This window comes from Diadema setosum, chromosome 2 (genome assembly GCF_964275005.1).
Source record: "Diadema setosum chromosome 2, eeDiaSeto1, whole genome shotgun sequence".
In the NCBI taxonomy this organism is placed as follows: Eukaryota; Metazoa; Echinodermata; class Echinoidea; order Diadematoida; family Diadematidae; genus Diadema; species Diadema setosum.
Window position 1 is genome coordinate 29,057,894 of NC_092686.1, and position 23,118 is coordinate 29,081,011.

Sequence of the window (23,118 nt, forward strand, 5' to 3'; positions counted from 1 at the left end):
AATCTCACTGGCTAATAAAATATGCACTCTTTTTATTCAGTAACTGTATTGGCTGTGACATAAGCATGTAATGTCAGCACTGTACCAACAATTTGATTTCTCACCTTCAAATACATCAGCACGTGTGGGTGCCAGAAGTCACAAAAAAGAAAAAAGTTTGCTGAGTTTTAACAGTCAAAGGTGAAATACATTGTAATTTCCTGAATACAATGATTTTTATAGTCTGATCGAGTTTACATGAAACACAGAAAATTCATATTATTCAAAGGGTTTGTTTTCTTTTGATCATTGGATAAACATTGATGCAGTAATAAAGAATTGGACTGTTAACCCGTTGAGGACAAGTCCCAAGTATACTCAGGCTGGTGTCTATATATGCGTGTTGTAGCAAAATCAGTCCATGATCAATGGGTTAAAATCCACACGGAAAACTGAAACGTACTGTGCATGGAAAACTAATGAGCTATTAAAAGTCCATGCAAACTACTGTAAATGATCCATCAACAGGATATATCCAACGTTGTTGGAGGACACAAGATCTTACAAAACGTACTGGTCATAGAACTTGGTTTTACTCGGAAGCTTTTATATCCCTTGATGCACCACATACTGTATGGAATCTAATTTTGCCTGTATTGGCTTCCTGTCGGCATCATTGCTGAGTACACTTGTACTCATAGTGAATCAATAGAATTTGGTTAGCTTGATGAGGACATTCAGAACTGGTAAGGCACAAAGGACAACTCTGCAGTGTTGGAATTAAAATGTGTGACAAGAAACCAAGGTTACCACCACCACCACCAAAAGGAGGGGGAAAAAAAAAGTTCACAGGGAAATAATGTAGGGCAGGTTCTAGAATCTCCCTGTGACTCATAATATTCTCCTTCAACTGATGTTGGGAAGTACAATGTGCCATGTGCACATGGGAACTGTTTATCTTTGCCTTTTATACCACTTCATTATCCCTTATACGTTGCTTCTTCATGTCTAGTTGTCTGGTTTGGTAATCTCTACCTATTTTTATGTATGTACATTTGTAGTATGTCAATATAAATATTTAGTATCTATCTAGCTACATGTATTTGTCTATCTTTATCTCTGTCTAGTTCTGGCTCTTCTACATTTGCGTGGATGTGTGTATCAATGTATTGTGTTCAGACAAGGTTTGAAAATGAAGTTCTGTTTTCTGTTGTTGTTTTTTTGCAGTCATAGCAACTATTCACTTTGTATGTCATGTTTTTGCAGTACTTAATTCTAACAGCCATCTATCTCTGATGCTTCTTTTCTCCCCATCCCTCTTCAGACGTTACCATGACAACAAATCACAGAAGATGCCTGCAGTGGAACTGGTTCCTCTTGCTTTCGCACTGCCTTTGGAGGGTGACACATGCACTCAGTAAGAACTATGATCTGTTTCGTACATGTATGATTCTCCCACTTGCATTACTACCCTTCTGCCTCACTGTAATGGTGATCTCCATTCATGAATGCAGCATTGTTATCCTGATTAGTTATTATTTTAATCTTTCATGTCCATTTTTGCATTAAGATAATGTTTCACCTAATTTCTGTTATTAATAATTAAACTGCTGAGTTCTGTATTGACATACAATTGTAGTTTTATACTGTAGATGCAATTAGCCCTGTTTCTGTGAAGATTCAAATTAGATTTCAAAGATCTTGTAGTTGTAAAATCACTTTTTCACTCAAAGCTTTAAGAAGATGGATGCTAATGTACATGAAGTATACAAGTTTTAGAGTTCTCATGAAGTAATTAAGATACACTGTAGATATTTTCATGTGATCTGCTGTACTGTATAAACTATCTATGCATTGAAGTTTTCAGATATTAGAAACAGATAGAGATAGAATTTACTTGTGTGATTTTTAATACCCTGGTACACTGATAACAGCTCACTACCTGACTAATATTTCATACAACATTTATCATCAAAATGGCAAAACAGTATTACATTGCTACATTTGCAGTTATGGGACCTACATTTGTATCAACTTTATCATCTTTTCTAAACCTGTTGAGGACGGTCTTGATTTTGCTACAACTCGCATTTCCCATGGACATCTGCCCGAGTATACTCGGGACTCGTCCTCAATGAGTTGAAGTGCAAACTTACCTATTGTGAAAAGTGTCACATCACCCTTGTAGATGCTTCTGTAAAACATCATATATTCGCGGCATGAAATTTTCGTGAATTGGAGCCGACCGCCTTCTTTGCGGCATGAAATTTTCGCGAATTGCCACTGGCATTCAATGCGTATAGTGTAGACAAGAACTTTTGCGTGCATTTTAATTTCGCGAATCTTGGCCCTCACGAAATTTGCGAAATTAAAATGCATGTGAACATTGCTCGTTTTACAGTAGAAAGGATGAAGCTAGAAGCAGATATTATATAGTCTGGCAAAAATAGTCAAAATATGACTGATTGCCATTAAACCCAAAACAACAACAACAACAACATTTGCTGGCTATAGTATTAATGCTCTGTCTTGTTATTCCTGTCCACTTGGTTTCTTTACCCCACCAGCCTGTGGTGACAGCATCGTGGGGTCAGTGTCCGTCAACCAGGAGGGCTCTTTCTCCGCCCCAAACTTTCCCCACAGCTACCCCAGGGAAGACTCCTTCTACCAGTGCACCTACACGCTGACCAACTCAAACGCCACAGACTTCATCAGACTGGTGTTTGATGACTTTCACCTCAACGACCAAGGCAATGTCGCCTTCCAGAATGGAGTATCCGACTACCTGCAGGTAATGACATTTTGTGTCTGCAGCCGTTTATCGTATTTCACATTGTTAGACATGAGGGCCCGAATTCACAAAGGTGGTACAATTGAAACCATGGTTTAAACCATGGACAATTTATATGGAGCGCCAAGTGTCACATGGCCTATTTCGTTACAGAATCAGTCATTTCGTTTTGATCATTTTGTCATTCGTTAACGAAATGAACATTTGATGACATAAATGGTATCCCGGGGTACCAAATACAAATCAGCCATTTCATTGAATTATTTATTTTCTTTAGAAAGGTTGTACTCTGGGTTGCCAAAAAGTGGAAATTATTTTGGTGCTGGAGCTAGCACGCGCTTGTCACTGCACTGCACTGCACTGCACTGCACACTGCACTGAAGTACACGCATGCATGGTATAACATGCAGTGGCATGGGAATGACTATGTACACGTACACACACACAGTGCATGTATTTCTCTGCGCCTGTCCGCGAGTGGACGTGAGGTGGTGCTACACAACGTGGTACCCCGGGTAACGCGTGATGCATCATTTCTTGACAAAATGACGTCGACAAAATGACTTTTAATACATGTACATGTAATAAAGTGACCTAAAGATTTGTTAGTATGAGATACACGTATGATTTTGTAGCACGATAGTAGGTTATGGCCCACTGCAACCAAAGCAAATACATGTAAAATGTACTAGCAATGCGTTGCCAGTCTCTATTTGACCATATATATGTGCATCACACTTGTACATGTACACATTATATCACATCTTATATCCTCCCACAAAACCATTTCTTTCTAAATACATTTTGTACCATAGACATCTTCATGTTGTTCATTTGTTGATGATCATAACAGAGTTGTCATAGGCTCCACTTTCTGAGCTAGCTTCTTTTTTGTTTTTTCTTTTTGTGGCAGATATTAGAGATCATATTTACTTTGCTGAGTGTGCCAATTATCTTTCTCATCACATTACTGTTAAAGTTTGCATGTTGTTTATATTAAAGTGTACAATTTGTGGTCTCACAGGAGGGAATGATTAGGCAGTGATCAGATAACATAAATACACACTCACTAAATGTAGTGTCTCTAGTAGCAATACATGTACACCTTGTAATGTCAACCTTGCGATATCATGTTACCCATCCAACACCCACATGCATGGGCGGTCGATCTGGCAGTGTTTACGTACATTCTAATGTCAAATTGTGTCTGTAGCAGTAGACGTGAGTGCTGGATGCTAAAATTTGATGATACCTGTATAATTTTATAACCGGCATAATGGTGGATGTGCCAGAAGTCTGATGTCTCTATTCACATCTTGAAAACAATGGCAATGACACATTGTTACGTATATAATATATTCCTCCTTGTTCGAGATTGTCAAGGAGGCATTAAATAAGGCCTGCTAGATTTTCTTCTTTTTTTTTTTTTGACAAGTATCTAATTTACAACAATTGCTTCATGCACGTATGACTGTAACCATCTTCCATTTTAGAAAGAATACATACATGTTGTAAACTGTGTACCTTACACTTTACAAAATTTGGATGGGTCATGGAGCTGAATAATAGAATGACTATTACACACATGTATATCCAGCATGTGTGGAAAACATGTAGTGTGTTTATCGGTATCAATATGCACATTGTGTAGCTATTGTTCTAGATAGACAGTTGAGCATTCTTCAACATAGATACAAGTATCAGCTGTGTAGGTTTTGTGGTTTTCTGTACTTTATCTTGTTTTTGTTTGTTTTTTCCACTTTTGAGTGGATAATTTTGTCACTATTGTTCTGATAGTATGTTTTGTAAGTTTTAATATGACAGACATTTAGATATCAAGCTTCCGTGTCCTTCCCCTTCCCTCCCCTCTCTGTCAGATTAAAGGGGCATTCCAGATGATTTTTTGAAATTTCACATCATGTAGTACATAATCAACATCTTTATGTATAGATTTGTGGAATTTATTGTGGTCCTTGAGCAGAGAAACAATACTCTCAAATACACCAAACAATGTTGATGACATAGAGCCTCACGCATTTCAGAAATGTATCAATGTAATTTTCAATTACTGTACCACTTGCTTAACAAGTTCACCCGTGTAGAATGTATACATTGTACATGTACATTGTACATGCCATCTTCTTTAGTTCTGCTTCCTTGAGTCCCAACTCGTGCATTCTTATGGTGAGGCTGCCATGTCATCATCCTTGTTCATTGCAATTTGTAAATTTTGAAAACATTCTTATGCCTCAACCCAATCACTATAAATTCTGAAACTCTGTACTCAGTATAACTGATTTATAGTTGTTAAAATGTACAGTAAAACACTGATCATCCAGATGTCTCCTTTAAAGAGGGAAGGGGGAGGGTACAGAATAAGAAAGAAATATAGCTAGCATGAACATTCTGTCACAATTCTGTTCTTTCTGGACAGAATGGCTGAATAGAAATGACTGAATCTAACAGCTTAGTTTGGTTGAGCAATATTTCCCTCTCTTTTCAAAGGTTTTCCTTTGAACTTGTGCAAGGAAAGTGTCATTTCTGTACAAATTGATATGGTTGAACGTATTGCACCAAGATTCCAGAAAACAGTGGGTTGCAACTGATTGACAAATTGCCCAACATCGACGTAAATAAGCACTGAATTGATCAGTGTTTTAGTAGTAGCCATGATAAAAATCATGGGCGTACATACTCGAGCAGGATAACCCAGGACTTCCTGATCTCGGGACAGGCGTCATCTCCACTAGACCACCGAGCTTCCGCCCGACAGCAAGTGTTGGTTCTAATCCTGACAGCATGCAGCGGGTACTGCTTTTATTATTCAAATTAGGAAATTCTTCCGTCGAGATGTTTTCAGTGCAACTGATTGACAAATTGCCCAACATCGACGTAAATAAGCACTGAATTGATCAGTGTTGTAGTAGTAGCCATGATAAAAATCATGGGCGTACATACTCGAGCAGGATTCGAACCCACGACTTCCTGATCTCGGGACAGGCGTCATCTCCACTAGACCACCGAGCTTCCGCCCGACAGCAAGTGTTGGTTCTAATCCTTACAGCATGCAGCGGGTACTGCTTTTATTATTCAAATTAGGAAATTCTTCCGTCGAGATGTTTTCATTGCAACTGATTGACAAATTGCCCAACATCGACGTAAATAAGCACTGAATTGATCAGTGTTGTAGTAGTAGCCATGATAAAAATCATGGGCGTACATACTCGAGCAGGATTCGAACCCACGACCTCCTGATCTTCGGACAGGCGTCATCTCCACTAGACCACCGAGCTTCCGCACGACAGCAAGTGTTGGTTCTAACAGTGGGTTGTTGCCATTCACGGCCCTGTATTGTGCAGATTTGTGATCAATTTCAAAATTAGTGTCACCTTGATGTCAGTGGCTTCACTGTGTATTGGAATGAGTGTACACAAATTATTACTGTACACGACACAAGACTTGGGGAATCTTTCTCCATTCCCTCCTTGTGGCTATTTTATTGTTATCCCTGACATTTTGCAAAGTTTAAGGTTTTTTTATGCCTCCGCCAACGAAGTGGCCGGAGGCATTATGTTTTCGGGTCGTCCGTCCGTCCGTACGTCCGTCCGTCCCGTTTTGTTTTTGTTGATATCTCAAGAACCGTGTGGTGGTTTTGCATCAAACTTGGTATGAGGGTATATCCTTGGGGGATGAAACTTTGTGTGGATTATAGGGTCACAGGGTCAAAGGTCAAAGGTCACAGGTTATTTTGTGAAAAAAAAAATGAAATTTCATGTTTTTCTCCATATCTCGCAAATGGTTCAAGGTATCTTCATGGAACTTAGTATATATGCTTGTACCGATGGGCAGTGATTATCTAGGGAAGTTGGGGGTCATGGGTCAAAGGTCAGGGGTCAAAGGTCAAGGTTAACTCCTCAAAATATAACTACTTTCCTTATATTTATGCAGTGCCTGAAGGATTTTTTTAAAACTTGATGTATGCATGTATAACCCAATATATATTCTGTGGGAAGTTTCTTGCCAAAAGGTCAAAGGTCAAAAGGTCAAAGGTCAAGTGAAAGTGCTAAATTGCACTTTTTCCTCCATATCTCAAAAATAACTCAAGGTATTGTCATGAAACTTACATATTTATGCATGTTCTACCTAACAGTGATTCTCTTTGGAACTGTGGGGTCAAAGGTCAAAGGCCAGGTTTCGATAATACTATTTTACCATTTGATACTGAAATTATACTTTTTCTCAATACCTTGAAAATTACTCAATGCATGAACTTGTAAAAGGGTCAAAAGTCAAGTGAAAATCATCAGTTCCCCCAAATACCTGCACTCTGACGTTTTAATCATTCATCCAATTGAACCTAGTTCTAGGAAAGTGAACATTCAGCACATTTGTGGCAAACCTGTCATTTTAATATTTTGCCAATTGTGTGAAACTGTCATCACACATTGTCAAGACATTGTACTAATAGACCTATTAGGAGAACCATGTATTATGGCGGAGGCATACACCAGTCGCCGTAGCGACATTTCTAGTTTTTTTGTTTTTTTTTTTTACGTACAGTTTACACTTTGATACTGAAAACTTTCATTAGTTAGGGAGTTCAAACAGTAGGTACACTTCATTCGTACATAAACTCCGTCGCCTGTTTCTCCCAGATTGACTTTCAAAATGGCAGGACTCCCTTAAACCATGTTGGCATCAACCGGCCAGCCGCTATCATGAGCCCGGGAAGCAGCTTGGTCGTGACGCTGGGAGTCCAGGCCGACGGACCGAGGGCGTTCTCCGGCTTCCGCACGTTCAGCGCCCACTACCGCTTCATTGGCAGACAGGAGAAAGAAGAGATGGAGAGTATCTTCTCGGGTGAGTATGGCTGTCTTTTGTATCTCTACAGCCATTGGGTATGGGAGGAAACGGGTTTCCGAGCTGCGAGTCCATTGCGTCCATCTTTGTGGATTTTTACTGGAAGTGATACGGGTCCTGAGAGTACTCATCAGAAGCTTGTCAAGCTTTGTTCTTGAGGGCTAGGGCAGATAGGGCTGTCAACCAGTTGGATTGAATCATAACTGGATCATGTAAAAAAAAAAAAAAAAAAATAAGTACTTTTTCCTCGGATGCCATCTTTGGATATGTGTAAAGTAGGGTCAAAGGTAAAAAATATCTCATCCTGTATCTTGGTACGTAAATATGTGGCATACATATGTCGCCATACTTTGCACACATATAAATCATATCAAAAGAACAATTTCACTAGATAATGAACTTTTTCCGTAGATGCCATCTTTGATGTGCAAATGAGGTTCATATATTGAGAATTTTCATTTTGTATCTTTGTTAGTAGAATATCCCATATCAGTTTTAAATTTTGTAGGCATGATGGCAGGTATGATATCCTTTTCTTTGATGAGAATCTCAGAAATCACACGACCATTTGTCCCCAGTCACAGATGTAATGGATGGGGTCATCTGAATTGAGGTCCGCGCTCAAAACATTTACTTCCAGACACATCGGATCACTTAATTTGTCCTTGTTGACAAATTTTTAAATCTGCATGTAGTTATAATTAAAATACTCTGTATTCAGAAAATCATGTTGTCTTTATGATTGTGTATAATTCTATCTTTTTGTTATGGAAATGGAAAATAAAGAAAGTTTGATTAAATTAAATCAAAATAAAAGTCACTACATATATAAGAAATTTCATGTACAACATGTGTCCCTTTTGAGGGGAGGGGGGTGGGGAGCAAAGGATGAGGGGTAGGGAGATGGAGATATATACAATAGGTGGTGGGAAGCAGATAATTTGTGAAAGAGCAATGGAAATTCTGGATTCTATTTTCAGATTATTTTCTCTGTTGCATTTAAGCACATATTGTCTTTCCTATTACATCATGCTTATCATAAACCCAGCCATGAACAGAGAGATATGTGGGGGATTAAACAGCTCTCATTTTTATTTGTCAAAGTGCTGAACTTTAACACCTTCCCAACTGGATCCATTTTATGATATTGACTATGTGCAGGGCAAGGTATACATACATGTACACACGTACACACAAGTGCATTATTTACAATTGCATGTTTGTGACAGCTAAGACATATTTGTGTCTTCTTAGTTTTGAAAAATTCTACCAATGTGTAAAGTATGTGTTCCATTTTGTTTAAACATTGGAGGGTCCAGGGTACACAACATTTTTTTTTTTTAAGGCTATGAAGTGATTACCTATGATTAAAAATGTCAGGAAAATGCAGATTCAGCAGGGGAAACAGAGACAGCAACATCATTCTTTGATTTTTTTTTTTTTTTTTTTTTTTTAAAGAGGGTTTTTTTTTTTTTTTCACATCTCCATGTACATCATTCAACAAGGTATCACACTCATTTTCAGAAAGGAAGATGCATGATTCAGACCAAAACTAAAGTTTGCTGCTCTGCTGTTCTCATTGGTTCACTAACACCCAATCAGGACACCCTGGATGGTCGTGGGAGGGTCAATAGACGCAGGAACTCTGCACACCGCGGTTAATGACTATCCCACCCCAGATTTTGGCGGCCTGTAATAACAGAGCAGCATCCTCAATTTACCCAGGTCATCACATGTTAGTCATCAGTAGAAAGTAGGCGCTGTCATCAATTAGAAAAGATTTTGGGCCACAATGCTGTGAAACCAGATCTTTGCAAATTGGAGCCAGCAGCCTTTTTTTATGCCTCCGCCACGAAGTGGTGCCGGAGGCATTATGTTTTCGGGTTGTCCGTCCGTCCGTCCGTCCGTCCGTCCGCCCGTCCGTCCGCCCGTCCGTCCGTCCTTCCGTCCGTCCGTAATGAATTTTGTGGACAAGGTAACTATCGAAACCTGTTGAGGTATCCTAATGAAACTTGGCATGTATGTGTATTAGGGGGTGAAGTTGTGCCTATCAACTTTTGGGTGCACATGCTCAAGGTCAAAGGTCAAAAGGTCAAGGTCAAATACATAAAATTTCACTATTTCCACCATATCTATTGAATGCCTGAAGATATTTTCTTGAAACTTAGTGTATACATGTATTACCCAATTAAGATTCTCTGGTGAAAGTTTGGGTCATGAGGTCAAAGGTCAAAGGTCAAAAGGTCAAGTAAAAATATTAAAACTTCTTTTTTTTCTCAGTACCTTGGAAAATTGTTCAAGGTATCTTCATGGAACATAGTATACATGTACTGACTGGAAGTGATTATCTAGAGAATGTAGGGTTCATAGGGTCAAAGGTCAAGTGCAAGACTTCAAAATTTTACTATTACCCTCATATTTATGCAATGCCAGCAGGGTTATTTTTTTACACTTGGTGTATGCGTGTGTAACCTAATAGAAATTCTCTGGAAAGTTTTTTTTTTCTCTTTTTGCCTAAAAGGTCAAAGATCAAGTGAAAGTGCTGAACTAACTTTTTCCTCCATATCTCGGAAGTGGCTCAAGTTACCTTGAAACTTAGTACATATTATACATGTTCTACCTGAAAGTAATTATCTTATGAATTTTAGGGTCAAGGGCCAGATGAAAATGGTAACAATTTACTATTCAATTCAGAAATTGCACTTTTTCTCCACACCTGTACCTTGAAAATTACTCAATGCCTAAATGTATGAATGGGTCAAAGTCAAGTTAAAGTCCTTAAATCCCTAGATACATGCTCTCCTATTCATCCAATTAAACCTACGTCAAGGAAGGTGAACATTCAACACATTTGTGACAAACTTGTCATTCCAATATTTTGCCAATTTTATGAAAATGTAATCACACAGTGTCCACATGTACTATCTAGACCTATTGGGAAAATCATGCATTATGGCGGAGGCATACCAGTCGCCAAAGCGACATTTCTAGTTGCAGCCTGAAACTTTCATGACTTGCTGACCACAAAACTAAAACAAAATGTGTACTACTAATCACACATAGTTTAAAATAACAGAAATGAATGAATGTGCACAATTTTATCAGTTGTCTGCATACTAGCAGTTGACTTCAGAAGCGCTTCAGCTGTACTGTGTACTGTTGCATGCGTACCAATATGTATGAATTGGATCAATTCAATTACTTGGAAGGGGTAAACTGTTCATTCCTCCACTGGCATATACAATATTGTGTAGACAAAAACTTTTATGTGCATTTTCCTTTAAATTTGTGAGTCTCGGCTTATTGTGAAATTCGTGAAAGTTTCATATGTGTAAAGGATATGTGCATGTGCTTGTGATGTACAAATGTACATTGTATGTTACAGTAAAAACAAGATGAGCTGCCAGCCTGTTTGTAGTGGCCGTCTCTCTATAAAGGCCACCTTGGATTTCTTCCCTGAGTGGTTTCTAGTTGCAGGATTGACTGTACATACATGTACAGTATCTGAATATGCTGATCTTCAGGAAGTTTACTTGTGATCTACATGTAGATGTAGGTCAGCAGCGATAAATTCCCAGAACACGTGCTTCAGAGAGATAAAGTTTAAGAGAGAAATCGAGAGAGATAGGGAGAGGAAAGAACTTCCGACAACAATTAAGGCTTAGGGATAGATAACTGGTTTAATCTTACACCCTAGAAATGTACAGGAATGTAGAGATTGCATCTTCCAATTACCTCCAGTACTCCTGAATATGAGCATGCCTATATATCAAGGAGGGAGAGGTTTTATTTTTCTTTTCTTTGTTTTCACAAATTGGATGTGTGTGGATAAATGTCAAAGATATTGCTTGATGGAAACCCTAAGTTTTATCCAAAGTGACAAGTACTCATGTATGATTCCTCTTATCAAAGTGTGGAGGGAGTGAGCAATTCCTCTGTCTTGGAGATGTGTAAAAGCACAGCATCCAGGAATTATCACGCATTAAACAATGGAAGAAAAAAAAATCTCTTTCAAGAAAAGTTGTAGGACTGTCATTTCACATAATTGTACATGTGAAACAGGAGTCTCGTGTAGAACGAGATGTCATGATCGATGTTACAATGTATGTATGAAGATCCACTTGTTTGTTGTGGGGGTTTGGGTTTTTTTTTTCACCATAGCCATTAGGTGATGCATCTATAGCTTAATCACTTTAATATCATCTGGTGGTCGTAACTGTCGAAATATCTGTTTGCCATTCATTAATAATAGATGCATTCAGGTAGTATTGATGTTCCAATGCGCATCCTCTGTATTTGGAAGAACTGGAGACTTTAACAAGGTTATGTACAATGTTGCATCAGGTGCTTGCCCGCATCATGCTTCTCCCTTGTCTACCAGGGCAGCAGTCAGCTCGTCCCTGCACTTTCAACCTCTTCTTTCGGTTCATTATGGTGTAATTGTTGTTGTTTTGTTTCTTCTATATCTGCCCTGCCCTCCCAGATACAAGAACAGTCATCCCCCAGGTATCCCTAGAACAGGGCATCCTAGCCTACACCATTCCATCCTTAGGGAGCAACAGCTTCAGCGGGGGCATCGACATCGACATCATCTGGTATATCCAGGCAGAGCCACACCTCAACATTCTCTTCATCATAGAAGGTACATGTATGACTGGCAGAAACATCCACTTGTACAATAAACTTGCAAGGCTAACATTTGTTTTACTTTGGCTTTTGGTAATGCTATCTTTTCCATTGTCACTATATTAATACATGCGTACCTGAGGCCCACAACTTTTAAGATCTACTCTATTTGGTATTGTGCATTCTGAGATACCTGACTTCATTCCGTTGCACTGAAGTGATTATTATTCTTTTGAATGAGGCTTTGTATAGTATAAAGATGATCAAGCAGGATTAGGTAGTGCTGCAAGTATTAGGTTGTTTTCATAACCCCATTTTTGTTGTGTCTGTGTAGTACATTATCTATTGAAACAGTATCCTCTCAAGTGGAAAGTTGATGATAAGAAGTGCTAATTAGGGTAGCTAATGCCACAATTATTGCACTAGGACAACTAAATGCAAACAATTTGAAGTCTATGAAAGAATGTAAGGTACTAAAATGAGGGCAGTTCTTCTATCAGGAAAGTTCACAAGTAATGGCAGTTTGTAAAGTGTGCAAAGCAAGTTGATCTTTGTAATCAGGTGATATTGCTGTCACATGACCAAAATGATGATGAAATGAGGTAATCACATGACATGACTCTCCAGCCTTAACCCGTTGTGGACAAGTCCCAAGTATAGTGTCTATGGAAAATGTGTATTGTAGCAAAATCGGGTTAAGATGGCTATTAAAGTAATACAAACTATATATGTGACCCTGCACCTCAAAACAAACGAAAAGTCGCCAGACATTAATTTTTAGTTAAGACCAGATTCTGAAAGAGCAGACTTTAAGCTTTAAAATGATGCATAACTCAAATCAAATGGACTCTCCTAACCTATCTAAATATTGGAAAGAAAGCACACACTCAGGAAAAGTGTGAACTGAGAAAAGAGGCTCTGAAGTACAGTGTCTATTCAAGCGCTTAATCTTTACCAAGCCGTGCTGGCTGTGCGATGAATGGGACAAAAAACAGGAAGTAAACCACCAGGGTAACAACAATGAAGGGATTATCAGATTAAACTGAAATTAAGCATGCTTCATTAACACATTCTGTCAATAATTAATTTCAACTTTCAAAGCAGTAGCACTATCCATTCAAAAGTTATTAGAGTTGAAAGTGAAGAGTGTGCACAAGGTTTTTCAGAAATGAAAAAGGGAGTCTAAAGACACACCTAATCACACTATTCTACCAAAAATGTTCGAGTTAAACTGCTAAAAAAACGCACTTTCCTGCCCGTTTTATGATACCAAATTTCAGCATAATGTAAAAGAAGACCCGCTCTTTCAGAAAATATGAAAAAGTCAAGATCGGCTAGGTTGACCCATTTCACTTATTTTCAGTCCTCACGCAAGATCAGTGTGTGCGACTTTATGTTCGTTTTGAGGTGCACGGTCACATATGGAGTTTACTCTGACAGTAATCTGGAGAGAGACTCTTCATGTGGATCACACTCCTTTCATTGATCATCTTGGTCATGATACTTGCAATTGTTTTTTTTTTTTTTCTTTCTTTCTTTGAGCATGCCATGTTACATCATTTATCTGTAGTTTTTTAGGTTTTATTTCTGTTAGTATACCCCAATTGGATCCAGATCAAGGAAATGCCATCCTTCCTTCCTCCTTCCTTCCTTCCTTCCAGAGCCTAAATCATCAAACCAAAATGCCTGCCTACCATGTTTTCCTTTTGTGTGCAAAGCTTTCAATGTTTTCGAATATTTCCCTGTTCTTTGTCCCTCCCCTCCCCCCTCCCAATTTTCGTAGAGTTTAGAAAGACGGAGAGTGGGGATATCAGCACCCTGGAGATCCGCGATGGTCTGACGTCGCAGGCTCCCCCACTGTACTTTGCCCGCACTGCCCAGGCTGGCTACCACATCCAGTCCACCCACGAGAAGCTCTATGTCCGCTGGAAAGGGTCCACGTCAGCGGGCGCCTCCTTCCATGCCCAGTTCTCCTTCTACATCCAAGCAGGTGAAGTAGAAGGGAATCTTTGTCTGCTTTCTTTCTTTCTTTCTTTCTTTCTTTCTTTCTTTCTTTTTGCTTTCTATTTCTGTCCTCCTTTCTTCCATTCATTCTTCATTTCTTCTGATATTTCTTGCATTCTTTCATTTATTTACCGTAGAACACAATATATTTGCAGCATGAAGTTTTTGCAAATTGGAGCCGAAGGCCTTTTTTCGCAGCATGAAATTTTTCACAAGTTGCCTCTAAACATTCAATGTGTATAGTGTAGATAAGAACATTCATGTGCATTTTAATTTCACAAATTTTGGCTCTCACGAAATTTGTGAAATTAAAATGCACGCGACCATTCCTCGTTTTATAGTATTCAGCCCTGTGTTCAAGTCTTCCATTCTGTCTACCTATCTCTCTATCTTTCTCTCTCTCTCTCTCTCTCTCTCTCTATATATATATATACCTGTGTGATATCAGTTGTGTCTCACTGTGGGTGAAACGGAGATGCAGAGTACATTTGTAGGTTTCAAAGTTTTGATGCTCACATTAATCCCCCCCCCCCCAAGAAGGAGAAGATACAAATGTAAAAGAAAGAAATCTAACAAAAATAGTTGGAATACCCGGGTTAGTTGTGACAACTGATACTGCATCCACATTGCCCACTTATCCCAGCTGCTGTATGTGTGTTGGAACTCTGTTGTACTGAGAAGGGTGGCAGTTTGAATTTGTACCTCCATAATAAACTGCACTAGTGTGGTTTGTCATGGTTCGCCCCTGTAACAGATTGATACTAGGCCGGTCCTGTTGTAGCACTGGTGCTGTACCTGGATGGGTGTCAGTGTGAATGTGTCTTGGTACAATTCCATTGCAAACAGTCCAAAATGCAAACATACTGTCATTTAAAATGGTGTATACGGAACTGTCTGTCATATATTTTGTGGAGGTTTCATTTTCGTGAATTTCTTAAGTCAAGTCCTAGTTGCAAATTCAACAACATGCAGAAATAGTAACTCTGATCCCAACATGAATGCAAAGTGCTTTTATACATTTCTCTGTTCATAACTATAGTCTCTGATAGGGACTTTAACCACTCGTGATATTATGGAAAAGTCACTCATTCAAGAAAAAATAGACATGTTAGATATATGACTCCTACAGTATTGACAGGCCCATCAGTTCTAGGAAATTATTATTTTGATAGTGATGAATGTTAAAAATAACATCATGTTTATGCACATATATTTGTGTACACTTCTTGTTTCAATCAATGTTTGCACAAAAACACTACAGCAGTTTATGTCAGGAGTGACAGAAATAATGTGCATCCAAAGATTTCTTCTTTTTTTATTTTTCCTGGCCAAAGCCCCCAGTGATGAATCGTGCATAATCAGAAAACTGGTGCTTCAGTGCAGAACAAACATTCTTCAATATGAATGCGCTAGATCACAGGACTGCATGAGAGTTGTTACGAGACAGTGAGCGCAATGTGAATGCGTCTGTTATGGGACTGGTGGGCTGTAATCCCTCTGCATTGTCTTGGTGCAGCATCAGTACAATTTTTTGTTTTTTTTTTTATTAGGAAATGTAAATTAAGTGCGATAAAACAAGCACAGTAGACTTAATGCCGTGTTGCAGTATGCATCTTGAAAATCATGAATGTCATTTCCTCTTTGTTTCCTCAGGGCCAGGGATGCTGTGTCCATCCAACTACTTCACCTGCGAGAATGGCCACTGTGTCCTTTTGCAGCTGGTCTGCAACTCCAGAGATAACTGTGGCGACAGTTCCGATGAGGATAGAACCTCCCGGTGCCAAGGTGAGGAAGAGTGCATAATCGTAGCCATCTTTGGTGCATGCTCAGAAGATCCAGGGCCGGGTCTATCTGAATGAATTGCAGCATGCTTCCATTTCTGTGTGTGCATGTACATTGTAATTAAAAAAAAAACAAACAAACAAACAAACAAACAAAAAACAAACAAACATGGTTGGAAAACACATTAGAAGTTCCTTGGCAAAGTTGTGTCTTGTTGCGCTGTTGTTGTGTAGTAAATTGTCCTCCAATGGCTTCTCCTGTGACCTCTGAAGATACAGCGAAGTGAATTCTGCCGTCTCGAGTCCGATGTGTGGGCCATAAATGATTGCTCTAATTGTATCAAGGTAGCAGTGCCTCTCCTGGAGCTCTATCTACTTCTACCCTATATTTCACTGTTTGCCATGCTTTCTTGTGATCATGTGATCATGATGTGGGGGTGGTGATGTACCTCAGAGAGTTGCGGTATTGAATAGAGCTTCGCGTGGGAGAAGACGGCCTGTTGCTGTCCTCAACAGAAATAGCATTTGAATAATGCAAATGTTAAAACTTGTTATGAGATCCATCAGAGCCAAGTAGATGTAAGATGCAGAGTGTGTTATGTTGAAATGCCAAATGAATAATAATCAAAATGATAATGATAATAATGATAATAGGAAATGTGTAGTGGTTATTTGGTATTAGTCACACAGCCAAGGGTATTATGTGGGTAATGACCAAGCTCAACAAATTGCTCATACAAAATTACTCAAGCTTGCAAAGATACGCATAAGAGCGATTCCATCGATATCTTGCGCATCATCATCTCTTAAGAGACGAAGTCTTTATCTGTTGTTTCCACTCTAGTAAAAAGAAAAAATCCAAAAAGATCAACAATAGAAATGAGTTCTCATACAGCAGAATTGAATGGCTGAGGTGGAAGAAAACAAGAAATGAAAGAAAGTATGAATTTTGTAGCATACACTTGGCAGTGAGCATTGTTCATAATTGCAGATTGATTGAATATTCATGCTACCTCTTTTCATTGTTTCATGATCCCTTTAATCTACATAGCTTTCTGATGTGTCACCATGTCAATGGAGAGTGCTATTGATCATTCTGAATGGGTCATTCTGATCTTCTTGATTATATTCATGGAATCTCTTTTATCTAAAAAATGTATTCCTCTTTATTTTGTTTCTCTCACCCATTTTCATAATTTTCATCACTACTAAATCACACCAAAAAATCCTTCATTCTACTTCTCTCATTCTTGAAATCTCTTTGCCCTTTCATATGATTATTGTATAATCTCACTTGCTTACTTTTGTATTTGTAAGGCCTCATCTCCCCCCCCCCATTTCTTCTCTGTCTCTTTTTTTTTTTTCACTTTTTCTTTGTCAAACTCTCTCTCTCTAATATCCATTTGTTAATTGTCATCATCTCCTCCATAATGCTAATCACCTTCGCTCTTTTTCTTTATTCTTTCTCTCTCTTTCTCCTCTTGTATCTTTCTTTCTCGTCCTGTGTTCCCTTTCTTCTGCACTTGCTTCATCATTCCACTAATGTCTCCCCCCCCCCCCCCAATATTGCTGACAGTGCCCTCTCGGGGGACACTGCCGTGCCACCCCTCCCCTTGCATGCAAGGGGGCACATGCATTGCTTTTGGAAGCCAGTTCATTTGTCACTGTCCAGAACGCTTTCATGGGGAACTGTGCGAAAGGCGGAAGCGTAAGTTTGCAGTCCCTCCCTCGCTATTAACTCATAGTGAAATGTAATATTAATCGCCCGCCAATTAATCCCTAACTCTAAAATTGAGGAGTCTAGAATGCCAGCTAATTTATTAGTGTAGTATCCTCACATCATACCACTCACTACTGCCAAGAGACAATGGTACCATTGCACATATTTCTTGGCATTGCAGTACTGCCTTTATCTCCTTCATTCCTTTTTCTTAATCCTTTCTTTAATCCTTTTTCTCTCCCTCCCTCTGCCTTTCATCTGTTTTTGACTCTTTCTGTCACTCTATCACTAGGAGCTCCCAGTTCTTCTCTTTCTGTCCCTCATTCTCTCTGCCTATCTGTCTATCCTGTCAGTGACAGATATAATGTAAGGAGAAATAATGCTGCATATCAAATATATATGTGTGTGTTTAGTTGTATTGATATTTATTTAACACACACACAGACAGAAAGAGGCACACTTTTTTAGAGTATAGCACGTATACCCCAGTAGAGCACCATGATTATGACATTAGCACCAGCTGATGAGATGGAAGTGACTGTTTGCCTTGTATGAAGTAATGGAAGTATGTTGTGTGTATATCTTTGATATGGGGGCAGAACACTAGTCATTAAACTCACTACTGTAAAAACCACATAGTTTTGTGTTCATTGTAATTTTGCAATTTAGGTGAGAGAAAAGATTCGCAAAATTAAAATACACACGAAAGTTCTTGTTTACACTATAATGCATTGGATGCCAGTGGCATTTTGCAAAAATTTCATGCCGCAAATATTTCTTGCTTTAGTGTATGTCATTCTCACCTACAATGGAGAATGCAGAGAACAGTATGTTTGACACTCACTGCCCATGCACTAATGTTTTGAAATGGTTCCAGAGATATGATCCTAATCAAAATGATCTTTATCAAAATATTTCATAGAGACCAGTAATGAGTCAGGACTTCCTGTATAGTGTGCCATTCTATTCATTGCATAATTCACTTGCTGGCATCGACGCCAATTATATCGGTCTGCCAACCAGTTTAGAATCACCTCTTTTTATCTCAACACGGGAGTATGCTCATGTTTGGATGCATACTGCCGATGCAACACGTGAGACTCTGTGTCATGTACAAATTGGTCTGTGGCCATATGACAGGAAGTGACCCAAGCAACCACAACAAAGAAGTGGTCACAAATAGCCAGAACGTTGTAGTCAGTGTTTATATGTTTCGAGTGACCAATAAAACCATGATGACTCTTGGGGGGCATTTCATGAAGGAACTTGTCGGATAAAATATCTGACAAGTCAATTATATCCGACAAGTTCAGAGAAATCAGCCAATCAGACTGAAGAATTTCTCAAAAATTGTCGGATATAATTGACTTGTCAGATATTTTATCCGACAAGTTCCTTCATGAAACGCCCCCCAGATGGCAAGAAAGAACCAAATAGAACAACAACAAAAAAGAAAAGAAAAAAAAGAAATTGCAATAAAGGATATTTATACGCAGTATGTCTATCTGACATCACAGTGTGATTTGGTATGGTGCAGTGACCCTACAAGCATCGGCTACAAGCATCGGCTCATTGCACTGTAGGTGCTTTGGTGCTTTGACCCTGTTAATATTCTTCCCTCAACTTGTGACTGTCAAGAAATGTATCTGTGCTCTAATACTATGATGCAAATATGAAAGATAATTGTGTGCGCATGCATGGTGACTATCAACTTCAAAGCAAGTGTTATCTCCTGCTGGGTAACTCGATAGATATTGGAAAACTCTTCCTCAAGATTACCATACAGGCACACAGTATTCTATCTGATGTTACATCCCTCAGTAATAAAATCCTGTATAGTGACTGGTCTGCCCGTACTTGGCACCCTGTGACCACAACTAACATTGTAGTGATGTTGATCCTATCGAAAGCAAAATGCCACTGGGGAAAAACGTGCTATGCTGTGACGTCATTCATGATGTAGTGCACTATACAATGAATGTCATCATATGCGATCAATAAAGCATAGACTAATATTATCAATAATAGGTAAATGTTATCAGTATTGGCCTCAGAGACCTTGTAAATCAATCCGCCATGGTACACTGATCATCTGCTCTGCAATCTGTGAATACTTTTTTTTACATAATTTTATTATTCTATTATTTTAAGATGCACTGGAGGGATAGAAATAAGTTATCATGGACTATTTCAGGCCTCTAGTGAAATAATGGATTCCTCAGTGACAGATTTAATTGCATTTTTTTTTTTTTCATCAGGGCCTCAGAAAAACAGACTATTCCTACCTCCTAGAAATGCATTTAATTTCAAGTAGAGCTTCTCAATGCATGGTATATTTCTCTCTTTTTTTCTCATTCTCCCTTCTCCATCCTTGCTCTCATCTTCTATTTTCCATTCTTGCTCTCATCCTCCCTTCTCCATCCATGCTCTCATCCTCCCTTCTCCATCCATGCTCTCATCCTCCCTTCTCCATTCTTGCTCTCATCCTCCCTTCTCCATCCATGCTCTCATCCTCCCTTCTCCATTCTTGCTCTCCTCCCTTCTCCATTCTTGCTCTCATCCTCCCTTCTCCATCCATGCTCTCATCCTCCCTTCTCCATCCTTGCTCTCATCCTCCCTTCTCCATCCTTGCTCTTATCCTCCCTTCTCCATCCATGCTCTCATCCTCCCTTCTCCATCCTTGCTCTCATCCTCCCTTCTCCATCCTTGCACTCATCCTCCCTTCTCCATCCATGCTCTCATCCTCCCTTCTCCATCCTTGCTCTCATCCTCCCTTCTCCATCCATGCTCTCATCCTCCCTTCTCCATCCTTGCTCTCATTCTCCCTTCTCCATCCTTGCTCTCATCTTCTATTTTCCATTCTTGCTCTCATCCTCCCTTCTCCATCCATGCTCTCATCCTCCCTTCTCCATCCATGCTCTCATCCTCCCTTCTCCATTCTTGCTCTCATCCTCCCTTCTCCATCCTCATCCTCCCTTCTCCATTCTTGCTCTCCTCCCTTCTCCATTCTTGCTCTCATCCTCCCTTCTCCATCCATGCTCTCATCCTCCCTTCTCCATTCTTGCTCTCATCCTCCCTTCTCCATTCTTGCTCTCATCCTCCCTTCTCCATCCTTGCTCTCATCCTCCCTTCTCCATTCTTGCTCTCATCCTCCCTTCTCCATCCTTGCTCACATCTTCCCTTCTCCATTCTTACTCTCATCCTCCCTTCTCCATCCTTGCTCTCATCCTCCCTTCTCCATCCTTGCTCTCATCCTCCCTTCTCCATCCATGCTCTCATCCTCCCTTCTCCATCCTTGCTCTCATCCTCCCTTCTCCATCCTTGCACTCATCCTCCCTTCTCCATCCATGCTCTCATCCTCCCTTCTCCATCCTTGCTCTCATCCTCCCTTCTCCATCCTTGCCCTCATTCTCCCTTCTCCATCCTTGCTCTCATCCTCCCTTCTCCATTTTTCCTGTCATCCTCCCTTCTCCATCCTTGCTCTCATCCTCCCTTCTCCATTCTTGCTCTCATCCTCCCTTCTCCATTCTTGCTCTCATCCTCCCTTCTCCACTCTTGCTCTCATCCTCCCTTCTCCATTCTTGCTCTCATCCTCCCTTCTCCATTTTTCCTGTCATCCTCCCTTCTCCATCCTTGCTCTCATCCTCCCTTCTCCATCCATGCTCTCATCCTCCCTTCTCCATTCTTGCTCTCATCCTCCCTTCTCCATTCTTGCTCTCATCCTCCCTTCTCCATCCTTGCTCTCATCCTCCCTTCTCCATCCTTGCTCTCATCCTCCCTTCTCCATCCTTGCTCTCATCCTCCCTTCTCCATTCTTGCTCTCATCCTCCCTTCTCCATTCTTGCTCTCATCCTCCCTTCTCCATCCTTGCTCTTATCCTCCCTTCTCCATTCTTGCTCTCATTCTCCCTTCTCCATCCATGCTCTCATCCTCCCTTCTCCATTCTTGCTCTCATCCTCCCTTCTCCATTCTTGCTCTCATCCTCCCTTCTCCATCCATGCTCTCATCCCCCCTTCTCCATCCTTGCTCTCATCCTCCCTTCTCCATCCTTGCTCTCATCCTCCCTTCTCCATCCTTGCTCTTATCCTCCCTTCTCCATTCTTGCTCTCATCCTCCCTTCTCCATTCTTGCTCTCATTGTCCCTTCTCCATTCTTGCTCTCATCCTCCCTTCTCCATTCATGCTCTCATCCTCCCTTCTCCATCCTTGCACTCATTGTCCTTTCTCCATCCTTGCTCTTATCCTCCCTTCTCCATTCTTGCTCTCATCCTCCCTTCTCCATTCTTGCCCTCATTCTCCCTTCTCCATTCTTGCTCTCATCCTCCCTTCTCCATTCTTGCCCTCATTCTCCCTTCTCCATCCTTGCACTCATTGTCCTTTCTCCATCCTTGCTCTTATCCTCCCTTCTCCATTCTTGCTCTCATCCTCCCTTCTCCATTCTTGCCCTCATTCTCCCTTCTCCATCCTTGCTCTCATCCTCCCTTCTCCATCCTTGCTCTTATCCTCCCTTCTCCATTCTTGCTCTTATCCTCCCTTCTCCATTCTTGCTCTCATTGTCCCTTCTCCATTCTTGCTCTTATCCTCCCTTCTCCATTCTTGCTCTCATTGTCCCTTCTCCATTCTTGCTCTCATCCTCCCTTCTCCATTCTTGCCCTCATTCTCCCTTCTCCATCCTTGCACTCATTGTCCTTTCTCCATCCTTGCTCTTATCCTCCCTTCTCCGTTCTTGCTCTCATTCTCCCTTCTCCATTCTTGCTCTCCTCCCTTGTCCATCCTTGCTCTCATTCTCCCTTCTCCATCCTTGCTCTCATCCTCCCTTCTCCATTCTTGCTCTCATCCTCCCTTCTCCATCTTTGCTCTCATCCTCCCTTCTCCATCCTTGCACTCATTGTCCTTTCTCCATCCTTGCTCTTATCCTCCCTTCTCCGTTCTTGCTCTCATCCTCCCTTCTTCTCTTCTCCATCATAACGAGAGTTGTTTTGTGCCTTGCTGAGGGAGGTGGATGCTGGCACAGAAACGGTTGATTGGTGTCGGCCCTTGGGCGATCATTAATGCATGTTCGCATCAGTTGAGCGAGGACAACGGGGAAGTCATACTAGCTTTCCGCCATCTTGATGTTGCTAAATACAGGAAAGGGCCTCCATTTGCTGTAGTCGCTAGCAGTTTTACATCCTTGCCTGGTGTTTCCCTGTGGGGGTTGGGAATGAGAAAGGCTAAGAGCGAGAGAGAGAAAGAGGCAGTGGTATATGTGCGTCTTCGTATGCCTCATAGATTTCGTGAACCGTCTACCAGCGGATGTCATTCAAAGCTGCAGAAAAACTCTTGTACCTCTTAATACTATATCGAAGATTCGGAGCT

At 40.3% G+C, this 23,118-nt stretch overlaps 1 protein-coding gene across 1 annotated transcript in view; it reads left to right on the plus strand.

Moving 5' to 3' along the window:
• Positions 1-1,309: 1,309 nt before the first annotated feature.
• Positions 1,310-23,118, plus strand: part of LOC140243945 (uncharacterized) — a 34,234-nt gene continuing 12,425 nt past the window's right edge. Inside the window, exons 1-7 of the mRNA XM_072323618.1 lie at positions 1,310-1,396; positions 2,547-2,770; positions 7,426-7,630; positions 12,114-12,272; positions 14,040-14,246; positions 15,914-16,045; positions 17,618-17,749. Of these exons, the coding sequence (XP_072179719.1) occupies positions 1,312-1,396; positions 2,547-2,770; positions 7,426-7,630; positions 12,114-12,272; positions 14,040-14,246; positions 15,914-16,045; positions 17,618-17,749 (1,144 nt within the window). The 5' untranslated portion in view covers positions 1,310-1,311. The remainder of the gene's footprint in view (positions 1,397-2,546; positions 2,771-7,425; positions 7,631-12,113; positions 12,273-14,039; positions 14,247-15,913; positions 16,046-17,617; positions 17,750-23,118) is intronic.